This window comes from Hermetia illucens, chromosome 4 (assembly GCF_905115235.1).
Source record: "Hermetia illucens chromosome 4, iHerIll2.2.curated.20191125, whole genome shotgun sequence".
Classification (NCBI taxonomy): domain Eukaryota; kingdom Metazoa; phylum Arthropoda; class Insecta; order Diptera; family Stratiomyidae; genus Hermetia; species Hermetia illucens.
Window position 1 is genome coordinate 94,786,113 of NC_051852.1, and position 14,372 is coordinate 94,800,484.

Here is a 14,372-nt window from a genome sequence, read left to right on the forward strand (position 1 = left end):
ATGACACCTTTTCAATCGAGACACTTTGGGCGATAAAGCTGGTAACTTTAATAAATTAGAAGCAGTTGAGCGCATCAATTGAAATCCATGCTGTTATGGCCTAGTCCATGCTGTTCCTTCATAATACCATTCGCAAAACCTCGTATCGTTTTCAATCTTTTACATACCTCTCAAGAATCTGGACAATCGTGGAAAAAAAAATATATATTGTGCGAAAGTCTTCGCCCATTGCTACATAATCGTTGTATAAAAGGATAACATTAGTCTCCTTCCATTTGTCCGGAAAGATACGCGCGGGCAAACTCTCATGATCAAACGATAGAAAAGAGAAGAAGAATGTGTGAAGCTTCTAAGTAAAAATTTGGTCGTCCACAGCTGCCGTTAACATCAAAACTCATCATCACCATCAACGACGCAACAACCGGTATCCGGTCTAGGCCTGCCTTAATAAGGATCTCCAGACATCCCAGTTTTGCGCCGAGGTCCACCAATTCGATATCCCTACAAGCTGTCTGGCGTCCTGACCTACGCCATTGCTTCATCTCAGGCAGGGACTGCCTCGTATTCTTTTTCTGCCATAGATATTGCCCTTATAGACTTTCTGGATCATCCTCATCTATACGGTTAAGTGACCCGCCCCGACCCGACCCCCCTTAACCTATTGAGCCGGATTTTATCCATAACCTGACGGTCATGGTATCGCTCATAGATTTCGTCGTTATGTAGGCTATGTAGGCTAGGAATCGTCCATCCTCATATAGGGGGCTAAAAATTGTTCGGAGGATTCTTCTCTCGAACGCGGTCAAGAGTTTGCAATTCTTCTTGCTAAGAACCCAAGTTTCCGAGGAATACATGAGGGCTAGCAAGATCATTGTCTTGTACAGTAAGAGCTCTGACCCTGTGGTGAGATGTTTCGAGCGGAACAGTTTTTGTAAGGTGAAATAGGCTCTGTAGGCTGCCAACAACCGTGCGCGGATTCCATCGCCGTAGCTGTTAATGGTCGTGATTTTCGACCCTAGATAGGAGAAATTTTCAACGGTCTCAGAGTTGTAGTCTCCTATCTTTATTCTTCCCGTTTGACCAGTGCAGTTTGATGTTGTTGGTTGGTTGGTTTTGGTGCTGACGTTGCCACCATATACTTTGTCTTAACTTCATTGATGTGCAGTTTGTATGATGTCGATATCGTTAGCATAGGCCAGCAGTTGGGTGGACTTAAAGAGGATCGTACCTCTTACATTTACCTCAGCATCACGGATCACTTTCTCGACAGCCAGGTTAAAAAGGACGCATGATAGGGCATCCCCTTGTCGTAGACCGTTGTTGATGTCGAATGGTCTTGAGAGTGATCCTGCTGCTTTTATCTGGCCTCGCACATTGGTCAGAGTCACGCTAGTCAGTCCTAACAATTTCGTTGGGATACCGAATTCTCTCATGGCCGTGTACAGTTTTACCATAGGCGGCTTTAAAGTCGATGAATAGATGGTGCAACTGTTGTCCATATTCAACGCTTGGCGCAGAGAAGAAATATGATCTGTTGCTGATTTGCCTGAAGTGAAGCCTCTTTGGTATGGGCCAGTAATGTGCTGGACGTATGGGGCTATCCGGCCTAGCAAGATAGCAGAGAATATCTTATAGATGGTACTCAGAAACGTGATACCTCTATAATTGCTGCACTGTGTGATATCTCCCTTTTTATGTATGAGACAGATAATGCTTCTTTGCCAATCGTCAGGCATTGATTCGCTGTCCCATACCTTGAACACAAGTTGATGAACCACTTGGTGTAATTGGTCGCCTCTATATTTAACTAATTCGACTGTAATTCCATCGGCTCCTGGCGACTTATGATTTTTATACCGATGAATTGCACGGACTGTTTCTTCTATACTTCCAATAGCTCCAATATGCGCATTCTATCGGAAATCAGATTTCCCTCTTTGTCTCGGCAAGATGAACATCGTGGTGTGTAAGGCTTCATCCTGATGACTTGTTGGTAAAACTTCCGCCTTCTACGCCTGGTGCGTTTGCTCCTGTACTTTTCGAGTTCACAGACCTGTTGATTCTCCCAGGCTTCCTTTTTCCATCTGTGAAGTCGCTTCTCGGCTCGTCGGAGTTCGTGATAAGTCTCTGCGCGTGCCCGCGTTCTTTGAGAATGCAACATTACTCGGTATGCAGCATTCTTCCGTTCCGTAACTAGCTTACATTCATCGTCAAGCCAAACCTTCCTTTCCTTGCAACTGGGGCCAAGTATATTTGTGGCCGTATCAATGATAATGTTTTTCAGGTGGTTGTGAAGATCATTTGTTGATGCTTCATCTCCAGGATCTCTGTTGACTGCGGTTATTGCGGCATTCATTTCCTTCTTATAGATGTTATGGAGGGCTGTAATGTGGTTGGGTTCAGTGTCAACTCTCACCTGATTATCAGAGCGGATTCTAGAGATGTTGTTACTCGAACTCGGAGCACCATGCCCATGAGATAGTGGTCCGAGTTTACATTGGCCCCCCTATATGTTTTAACATTCATCAAGGCTGAGAGGTGGCGGTGTTCGATCAACACGTGGTCAATTTGGTTGAAAGTGGTCCCATCTGGAGAGACCCTCATTTGTTTTTGGACCGCTTTCCGCGCAAACCAGATACTTCCAACAACCATTTCGTGTGGCCCTGCTAATTAAATAATCCGCAGTCTATTATCATTTGTATTTTGATGAAAGCTGTGGGAGCCGACGTATCGCCTGAATACGGGCTCCGTCCCTACTTGGCTGTTAAAATCCCCAAGTATGATTTTGATATCATATCTGGGACAGGCTTCGAGGGTTCGTTCTACTGCCTCGTAGAAGGTATCCTTCTCCGACTCTGCAGTCTCCTCTGTAGGGGCGAGAACGTTAATGAGGCTTATATTTCTAAACTTGCCTCGCAAGCGCAGAGTGCATAGCCGTTCACTTATGTTTCAAAGCCGATTACAGCAGGTTTCATTTTCTAGCTGACTAAGAAACCTACTCCGAGCACATGGTTTACTGGATGGCCACTATAATATATGGTGTAGCGACTCTTTTCCAGGAAGCCGGTCCCTGTCCAACGTATCTCCTGCAGTGCTGTTACATCAGCCCTATATTGGGACAGGGTATCGGTTATGCGCAAATCGTCATTCCATTTTCTTTACCAGGTTTGTCGTTGTAAAATCCATCCATTATCGCTAGCCACTAAACCCACTCCCTAATTCCTGTCCTCTTCCAACTCGGTCAGTTGAATGTATTTTTCATGTCAAGGGTAATCACTAGACAGTACTTGCTAGTGGCACCGTTGCCTTGCATCGCATTTTCAACTAAGCCACTTGGATGGTAGGGACGGTCGGTCTGGCCTCGCGGAAGCCGAATTATCAATGTGATAATCCTCCCAGACTCTCTGTAGTTGGAATCAATTTGTTATAGCTTATTCGCTCTAGCATTTTCCCCATAGTATCCAGTAGACATGTAGATCTGTGAAAAGATCGTTCGCTAGAAAGCTCAGCAACAATAACAATAGCCTTTGTCATTTCCATGTCGCAGGCTACCTACCAAGCATGATTCAAACAACTGCAAATATGCTTAGTCTCGACTTCGTTTCATATGCTGTCAAGGCTGGTGCTTTGTTGTCTACCAACCTATTGCAAATCTCCAATAATTCTTTCGCCGCTGAACTAACCCTGAACCATTTTCAGTAGAATATCAGTACATGTAATTTGCTAAGCTGTCTGGACTTTGTTTGTTTATCTCCTGTTCACTCCTTAGTGGAGTATAGGGCATCCACACAATGAGACCGTGATTTAGTTTCATTATCATCACGCTTAATGATGTGCAAGTGATAAGATCATAGCGACAAGCCAAGCATAAGGCGACCACAAACATCCACGACGTGGGGAGGTCCAACCCAAGGCAACGACCTCGGTCATTTCTTTAGCCGAAAAATCAGTAAAAAACAAGGGGCTGCCAATATATAGTGCTAACGCTCCGAAATACCTTACATACCGATATCTGTTCACATAAAGTTTAAAATAGTATATTACCATAGTTTTTAGTAATTGGCTGGAAAACACCCATAAGTTCATCGCATATTCCTACCAAGTTCCGTGGAAATCACACTATTATTAACAAAGTTATAATAGGTCAAAGCTGTTGCTTCTTTGCAAATTCAAGACTTTGAATGACAATATCAAGCGAAAGTGGATATTTTCACCTAATATATGCATTTACTACGTGCTACGTACTAATGGGACAAATGCACACTTAAATGTCTTTATAAAACAATACACAAAACCAGTCGTACCTGAAGCGTCCAGCTTCCGGTTTCCCGACTTGTTCCTTGTTGGATTATAAGATTGTTTTTCATTCATTTTTCTCAATCTACATTATTACTGTTCGATATTTGTTCTAAATAAAAATGATTTTGAAAATAAAAGTTCAAAATAATTAATTACATCCCCGCTGCAGCAGATCTAGATCAACAGAATCGTTGGAGGACGGTTTCTCGACCCCGGGATTATCAAGGAAGAACTATGGGAGATTTTTAGATGAATTCGAGACGACAAGACTGCGGGTTGTACCTTAAGGGGGTCATCCCGGATGTCGATACCCGAAATCGATTTTTTTTGCATCAATTGTATCTATATATAGTTTAGAATATACGGCAAAGTTACAGTGTTGAACAAGTAAAATGTCAGATGCCAGGTTTACGAGTATGTCGATCGCCGTAATATAGTGACTTTACTAAAATCATAAGAATTGAAGCCAAGGCTTTGCATGTGTTTCTTCAAGAAACCTAAAGTTTATGGACTGGTGTATAGTAGATTAATGTTCAGTTAAGATTTTATGGTTGAAAATCGTATTCTACTTTTTAAATGCATTTTTCTCGAAACTGCATGTTGAAAATCGGCTGCCACTATAGCCCAAAATCTATCCAACGAAATTCTTTGAAATTTTCACGACATAATCAGAACATATTTCTACGGTCCGCAAACTAGGATAATTGCGATTCATTCAGTAGTTTTTTTTATTCATTAAAGAAGTCTTGACAAAACACCAAAATTCACAAAACAAAAGTTTAATAAGGCACCAAAAATTTAGCTTTCAATATTTTTTAATAATCCTAGTTTGCAGACAGTGGTAAAGTCATGTTAAAATGCCGTTGACATTTTTTCTTTACGATGATTACATCGCCCTCTAGCGTGGCAGCAGAAAACCAACTTTTTTCGGAGGTGGGTATATAAGTTGCTCTTCACAAAAAAATTCTAAAAAAAGGGAAAAAAAGGCCTTCACACAGGATGTCCCTCTTAAGCCTTAAATTTGGCTGCTGAAACCAGACCTGAGTAGTTCACAATCACATTTTACAAAATGCCTGTACGCCGCTCAACTGAGCTAGATAAGGTGCCCCTGGCTACTTTCCTCGGTTTATCAAGAATTGCCTCTTGGAGAGGTTCTTTTGAAACGATACGAATTCACAATCGATTTCTTTCAATAGTTCCTCAAGGACGTTACATCCTGACGACAGGAACATATTATCTTGCATTGTGCTAGGTTCACGGAGGAGAGAAGAGAGTGAGTCAACATTTTCAACCTGAACATCGGACCTGACAACCTCGTAAAAAGGAATAAAATTAAAAGTGGCGTTCGTTTTACTTGGTAAGCAGCAGCATCTTTCTAAGATTGTCATATCCTTTATCGACGGAAATTCATAAACTGCACCATATATATTCAACGTTCATCTTGGAAGAATTTAGTAGGGGCTTAAAACGTAGAGGCAATAACGTATGAGACCTAAAGTTACCAAATTACCTTTACATTCAAGCGAGAAACATATCCATTGATTACGTCAAGCGGAATCGCTATCCCATGTTAACGATGCTAGTTATCTCGGGATAATGATATCTAGTGATGACTGATGTGAAAGAAACACTTAGATGTCAACAAAATCCAACTAAATCTTAAAGTGAATAGGTTGCAATGGCTCCTTGTCAGAAAGCGTAAATTGCAATTAGGGCGTAAATTTTCTACAAAAACTTCAAAAATTATGGAGCTCAATTCTGGGGATTAGCCAGTATCTCAAATCTGCGACTACTACAGCGGCTCAATCAAAGAATATTGCGGGCAAACACTTATCGCCTCCTAATGCTTACGTAAAGAACTCGAAGGATTACGTGCGAAAATTTCAATTGTCTGGAGTGACACTTTTGTAACCAGCTCTTCTTATAAAGATAAGCCATGGCGAATGAAATCATATAAAACAAAATTTTAATCATAACTTCAGATTCCAAGTTACCATCACTATAATAAAACCGTCATTTTTCAGGAAAGGGCGAACTTAAACTTCAACTTCTGGCCTTCTGGAAAAGTATCTGGCAAACACCATTTTTGGACAACATATTCTATCAACGAAGTGCATTCCGCCAAGGCTTATCTTATCAACCCTCGAATTCCCCCATTACTCATCGGTCTTATCATCCGCAAGATAACAAATTCAAAAACAAAAGGTCCAAATTCATTTCCCATCGCAACCGCCGCAGATAACGAACAGACGCAAAAACCCCCGAAAACGCTTCACAGATCGCAAAACGAAAGATTTCAATGCCTCGAATAAGAAACAAACTTGGCGGCGCGCCGCTGAAAACGGTACTACGAGAGCCATCTGTTGGCACGAATTCTGGAGATACTGATCTTGAATCAAGAGAGAGAGGGAGAGAGCGACACTGCACTCGCTCTCCGGGGAAGATCAGAAAACAAAACAATGCGATTAGAAGGAAAACCTCCTCCTTCGCACTCACGCCACGGCGGCTCTCGCTTGCACCAAGAACTCTGGGGTGCATCGCCGTGCAGTTCGCCTCCCTCGCAGCCTCTCCCCGGGGTTGCACTCACGAACGAGTGGAGGAAGGGAAAGGGCTCTCACACTGCAACCCCCACCCGGGCAAAGGACTCGATTGTCTTCGAAGGCTTCAATGCACTTGAGCTTGCTGCAGTCCGTGGCGTGCGATGTGCAACACACACACGCCGCCTGGAGAATGCACTTCTCGTGCACGTATACGGCCGGGAACCTGTTCATTGACCGTTCGCTGGCATGTGTGCGTGGTGCTGGCGGCGGGCAGCAGAGTCGGAGAGCGCCCGACGGAGCGCAACCAGAGTCAGTTTGAGTTCGTTCGCTGTGCGGAGAAGATGCTAAGAAGTCGCGTTCCGTCGTCGACTCATTGAACGATACAAGAAATCGCTTTCAACTTGTTGAAGTCGCGTGGCTGAAACACGTTAGACAATTGGACACTCGGAGGCCGGTACGTTACGAGAAGCTGCCGCCGTTGGATAGCTTTTGCCGGTTAAATTCGCGGAATCGTGTGGAAAGTGAGTTTGCGAATAGAAAGGAATATACGAAAGAATTCAGAACAATGGCTGATTAGATTTAACGCCAAAATTCCAAGTGCTGTGTCGATTTAAATTTTTTGTTTGGTTTTGTAAAAAGTGTGTCGTGTGAAAATGTCGCCCCCGAGGAGCCTTGAATTACCATTTAGCCGCCTGCCAAGTGCCACCGCAGTTCTTGCCGTCCTTGCCGTGATATGGACGGTAGTTGTCCGGCCGGCGGGCGCTCAGTGCTCCTGGGAATACCAGCCCTCCAGCGTAAAGTGCCACCTGAGGATCCTGGAGTCACAAGGGCTCAATCTACAGGTGGCCGAGTCAGCTGACCGTCTCGACATAGAGTGCAGCGAGACGCTCCTCTTCCAGAGTGAGTTGCCGGCCGAGGCGTTTGCGCGCCTCCCAAAACTCAGCGAGCTGCAAATCGAGTCCTGCCGACTGTTGAAACTGCCTCCGAACGCCTTCAAAGGACTAAATTCGCTAAGGAGGCTCGCGGTGAATACGCGGAACAGCATCTGGGGCGCCGGGAAAAGTCTCGAAGTGTTCACGAGTTCCCTGAACGGATTGCGCGAGTTACAAGTGCTGGATCTTAGTGAGAACAATTTGCGGCAATTGCCGGAAGGTGTGTGGTGTCCCTTGGGCAATTTGCAAATCTTGAACCTAACGCATAACCGCCTGCGATCCGCGGACAGTCTCGGTTTCGGGGATCTACCCTGTACGGGCGCGGGCGGCTCTGAGCTGCAAGTGTTGGACGTCAGCCACAACGAGCTTCGGTCGATCCCCGACAATTGGGGAATTTCGCGTTTGAGGCGGCTAAACGACCTTAAATTGGAATTCAATAACATCACCGAAATCTCGCCGGATGCCCTGTCTGGGCTGGCATCCTTGAAGATATTCAACATCAGCTACAATCATCTGGAAACGCTACCAACCGATATTTTCGCCGGCAACAAACAGCTCCGGGAGATCCACCTGCAACACAACCAAATTTACGACCTCCCCAAAGGAATCTTCCATCATCTGGAGGAACTCCTCGTGTTGGATCTGAGCGGAAATCAGCTGACCAGCCACAACGTTGATAACGCAACGTTTTCGGGTCTGATTCGTCTGGTTGTCCTGAATTTAGCGAACAACGCGCTCACTCGAATTGGCGCAAAAACCTTCAGCGAGTTGTACTTCCTCCAGAATCTGGACTTGCGTAACAATTCGATTGGTCACGTGGAGGAGGGCGCGTTCTTGCCACTTTACAACCTACACACACTCAACTTGGCAGAGAATAGGCTGCACACCCTCGACAACAAGCTATTCAATGGGCTCTTCATCCTGACTAAGCTCACCCTCAATAATAATCTCATAAACATAATTGAGTCACAAGCGTTCCGCAATTGTTCAGATCTTAAGGAGCTGGACCTAAGCTCGAATCAATTGACCGAAGTGCCCGAAGCGATCCAGGATTTAGCAGTGCTGAAAACCCTTGACTTGGGGGAGAACCAGATTTCTGGATTCCAAAACGGATCCTTCCGCAATTTGAATCAGCTCACAGGATTGCGGCTGATTGACAATCAGATTGGGAATATTACGATTGGAATGTTCTGGGACCTGCCGCGATTAAGCGTTCTGAACTTGGCAAAGAACAGGGTTCAGGCAATCGAGCGGGGATCCTTCGACAAAAACACCGAACTCGAAGCAATTCGATTGGACCGAAACCTCCTGACCGATATCAACGGGGTGTTTGCGACCCTCGCATCACTTCTTTGGCTGAATCTGTCAGAGAATCATTTAGTCTGGTTCGACTACGCGTTCATCCCTAGCAAGCTCAAGTGGCTGGATATCCACGGGAATTATATTGAGGCGCTTGGGAATTATTATAAACTACAAGAGGAGATTAGAGTGAAAACGCTGGATGCTAGTCACAACAGAATCACCGAAATCGGCCCCATGTCCGTCCCGAACACAATCGAGCTGCTGTTCATCAACAACAACCTCATTAATACGATCCACCCCAACACATTCGTGGACAAGACCAGCCTCACCCGGGTCGACCTATATGCAAACATGATTTCCAAGCTGCAGCTCCACAACCTCCGTGTCGCCCCTGCGCCTGACGAAAAGATGGTTCCGGAATTCTACTTGGGCGGAAATCCGTTCGAGTGCGACTGCTCCATGGAGTGGCTGCAGCGAGCGGACAGCTTGACCTCACGACAACACCCCCGGATCATGGACTTGGCCAACATCGAATGTCTGATGCCGCACAGCAGAAGTGCCCCCATTCGAGCCCTGACCAGCCTCTCCAGCAGTGACTTCCTGTGCAAGTACGACACCCACTGCTTCGCCCTGTGTCACTGTTGTGATTTCGATGCCTGCGACTGCGAGATGACCTGCCCGACCAACTGCAGCTGCTACAACGACGACCGATGGGGCACAAACATCGTGGACTGTGGGCGGCAAAATACCAATCAGCTCCCAAGCAAACTGCCCATGGATGTCACCGACTTGTACCTTGACGGAAACAACTTGCCTGTGCTGCAAAATCAAATCTTTATCGGCCGGAAGAACCTGCGTTCTGTGTATCTGAATGCGAGCAACGTGATGACGGTGCAGAATCAAACATTCGCTGGATTGGCAGCGCTCGAGATATTACACCTGGAGAACAATAAGCTACAGACCCTGCAAGGGAGTGAGTTTAGTGGGCTGAGTTCCCTGAAGGAGCTATACTTGCACAACAATCAACTTTCGTTTATCGGGAATAACACCTTGGCCGATCTGACTTCACTGAGGGTTCTCAGGATAGACAACAATCGCTTGGTCACTTTCCCGACATGGCAGCTTCACAACCTTCAGCAGAAGAGCAGCTTGACTGCTTTGGCTGTCGGGCGCAACTCCTGGTCTTGTCACTGTAAATTCCTCCAGGAGCTGACGGAGTTTGTGTCCAGCAGTTCCATGGTCATCCAAGACGCCCAGGATATCTACTGCGTCGATGGAGCCGTAAAACGGGAGCTCGACTTAAATGCTTCCGCAGGCTGCAATGAGCAGTACGCAGGGAACACGGCTGCGATTCCAAACCAGGACGTCTACACGGGATACATTCCCTTATTGGCAGCCGTTCTAGTCCTTATTGTGCTCATAATAATTTTGATTGTTGTATTCGTGTTCCGGGAGTCGGTTCGGATGTGGCTTTTCGCTCATTATGGAGTGCGAGTCTGTGAATCACGGTTCGATGATGCTGGAAAACTATATGACGCCATTATCCTGCACTCGGCCAAGGATTACGAGTTTGTGTGTCGAACAATTGCAGGCGAGCTGGAACACGGCAGACCCCCATTCCGGCTGTGCATCCAACAGAGGGATCTGCCTCCTGATGCTTCACACCTGCAGATCGTCGAAGCCACACGGGCGTCAAGGAAGATGATCGTTATCTTGACTCGAAACTTTCTGCAAACTGAATGGATAAGAACGGAGTTCCGCAGTGCATTCCACGAAGCGCTAAGGGGGTTGACGAGCAAACTGGTGTTCATCGAGGAAACGGACGTCGGTCCCGAGGCGGAAGAGGTGGCTGAACTTCAACCTTACTTAAAATCCATCCCCAGCAACAGGATCCTCACGAGCGATCCATACTTTTGGGAGAAACTTCGATACGCGATTCCCATCGAACTCTCCCCCCGGGGTAATAACTACACGATCGACCATCATGAACGCTTCAAACAACCTGTGAGTCCAGGTGTGATATTTCGACAGGCACCTCCCCCGCCGGCCTATTATCAGGACGGTGACGAGACTAATTACTCGTCCGCAACGACAGCCACGCCGAGTCCACGCCCCGCACGACATCCCCTCAACGATATCCCCATGCGACCGCCCTCCGAGCACATTTACTCAAGCATAGACTCCGAGTACAGTGGCTACGACCACGAGAACCTTTCAATGATACCAAGCGGAGCCGGAGCGATTTGCAACCCTCAACACAAAATGCAAAAATTGCATACGGCCGCGACGACGAGTAGTGGCGGACATCCCTCGAATTGGCGGCCCCTCAACACTGCGGCCGTTCATGCGTCCATTCATCGTAGCAGTGGAGCACAACCGCAGCCTCAAACGCCGGTCGCAGGCAGCAGCAGCGGCAGTGGAACGAGTACAGCACCGGCCCCTGCTCCAGGTGGTGCGAATTCAAGCGGAAACACCAACAGTGGCCAAGCATTCCTGGTTTAGCGGCTCGCACGGCTCACCCGTCCGCCTACAAGTCATTTAATTTTAGGAACAAATGGATATGAAAGAACTGCCAACCGGAAGACAGCGAGCGCTCACCATGCAATGTACCAATGAGGACAACGGGCCCAACCCACCAATTAGAAGCGATCATGGCTGCGATTCCTGTGAGTCGGCCAGTGTGTCTGCAAAAGCCTCGAGGTCAATCCGAACACCCGCCACAATTCCCTGTAACACAAGGAAACAAATTCATGTGATATAATTGTATTAACTTTATTTTATTTTTCGATTACTTATACAGTTAGTTGTAAGGACGTAGATGTAAGGACAGCTCTAATGACTCAATGCCTGGATATTTCGGCTTGTAAATAATATTTCATGGTAAAAATGCCTTAAAATTGATAGGGAATAGGAGGGAGCGGCCATAGAGGAATTGATATGCGCTTGGGGGTGAACATTGACGCGATATGAACTGTGGAATTCGGGACATTTTTTCCTGCGTAGGTCAAGCCCCTGAACGATTATGATGCGACTAAATTGCAAGTGTAAACACGGTATAAGTCTACATAGGACAGGGTTATCCTTCAGTTGCCCGGCAGACCAATTCGGCCCTTGGTTTTTGATATTCATTTGGGAATAAGAGACTAAATTCATCCTAAGAAATGCATATATCTGATTTCGGTACATTCATCATCATTGTTAATGTGAACGTTGAGATCAACCGCCTTGAAAGGGTTGTGCAAGCTCGCATCACCGCTTAACAAGTCAAGTTACAAACGAGCCCAACTTCTCCAGCAGTCAAGGTTAACAGAACTTAATTCAAAACCACATAAAGCTACATAACCAAGTAGCAAGTTGACCGCCGACACCGCTACAAAGGCTTCCAGACCGAATTAGATCATAGACCAGAAAACTCTATGAACTGGCATTTTTTAAACTCTAATCATAGTAATTTTCCAAAACGAGACCCTCCTATTTAGGTAAACTTGGCTGGACTATTTTTTGTCCCCTTTCCTGCTTCTCGAAAGAGGTAAAAACCATTTTTGCGTCAAACATCCAATTAATTTACGCAAAATCCAATTCAATGGTGTCACTTTCTTCAAACTTATTGCTTGTGTTTCGTCCACTAATGAGCTCTAATTTCGCGAACCGCCATTGATCATTAATGCAAGAATTCCAAAACCAATCCCAATCCTACACTTCCTTATCTGAATCTTTTCTAAAAATCTATAAATAATCAATGGAAAATGTCGCGATAACTTTCTGGGCCGATATGCTCATGCATAATAATTAAACCAATCGCAGCGGCCGACCCTAAGTGCTACCTGCGGCTTTTATAATTTCTTCAACAGTTATGAGGCGACTGTACTGGCTCGGACCACACATATGAACACATACGCGACTAGATAGTGGGCAATCCGCACCAAAACTAAAAAAAATCTTCATAAGTTTCCGATCCATGCAAAAAAAAAGTTTAGATGAATGAGCGGGCAATATCGGGCTCTTAATTGATTACTGTTGTTACCTGTGAATTTATTGCTCTCATAATTTACTCCCAAGCTTCGTGCAGACTGAATTACTGCAAGATCAAGCTGAAATGTAATATTCTGGATCCTCCTTCTTAGAAGAATAGATAAATAATTTTTTTTTTGGGGACCAGAAAGACTTAAATGGCTGCTCCCTCTCTACATTCGAATTTCACAAGAAAAGCCTTTCATTATTTAGAAAGAGAACGAAACAAATCTTCTTTCCTCGATCACCTAAAAGAAAAAAACATTAAAAAAAAAAATCGATGTAAAAATTTAATCATTGACTGATAGTTAAAAATAGGAAGAAAGTGATAAGACTTTTCACCTTGTGCTCCTTAGATTCGTTGAATGAATTAAGAAAGATGAAATTATTATATTTGAAGCTGGAACTCTAAAAATCTCAACAGAGAAGCCTTTCGATAAAACAAGAAACTCTTTCAGACAACTGAACAGTATTGTTATATTTTTACTTTGGCAAAAGGATTTCCACGTTTGTGTACAGTTAAAATTCGCTTGGAAGAGATCTATTAATTTGTATGTAATATTTATTTAGTTCTAGAATTCCATCTAGTTTTAGGTAGGATGAGAAAATTTCAGTTAGAAATCATAAAACTGTATTTATTCTATTGATTTGTACATCTGTGTATATTGTATTCGTTTAATAGGAAACAAATTATTTCTCTTGTTCGTGGATTAGATAGAACTGAAAGAGATGTATCTGTAGAAGTCAAGATTCCATAAAATATGAAAAAATATATATAAAATGAAAAATTATAAAATTGTCTATCTCTTGCGCGTACGGAAAAAGACGAAACATAATAAGACACCACTGATAAACGGCGTGGCCAAGAAATCCTTTGTGGCATGCTTTGGAAAACACTGTTTTAGATAAATGAGACGGAGGTCCCATGTACATGGTTCAAAAAGTCACCAATCTGGAATACAATAAGCCGGGAATCTGGATGTTTGATACATTCAAGGTTGTGTAAAGTACGACAACCTGAAGCTTTGCGATTTTCTCAGTTTATTAATTTTATTAATAATTGTTTAATTAAATTGAGAGAAGAGATCTCCCTCCTTCGGCTAATTCTGTCTCGAATTGATTTGACATCGAAAAACAGTTTCCACTGTCGAGTCCGACATAGAAGTCTCTCGTTCCGCAACAACACTTCACCCTCAGCTGAAACCAAAAGGGAAGGTTTCAGCGAGGAACCAGACGCACGGCTTCCTCAACTCGGCTGCCGGAAGTGAAAACGGACGTGTCGCGGAAG

General features: G+C 44.7%; 1 protein-coding gene across 1 annotated transcript; it reads left to right on the plus strand.

Moving 5' to 3' along the window:
* Positions 1 to 7,177: 7,177 nt before the first annotated feature.
* Positions 7,178 to 13,860, plus strand: LOC119654889 (toll-like receptor 7). The gene has a single exon (XM_038060505.1). The coding sequence runs from the start codon at positions 7,493 to 7,495 to the stop codon at positions 11,573 to 11,575; it is 4,083 nt and encodes a 1,360-aa protein (XP_037916433.1). The 5' UTR covers positions 7,178 to 7,492; the 3' UTR covers positions 11,576 to 13,860.
* Positions 13,861 to 14,372: the final 512 nt, after the last annotated feature.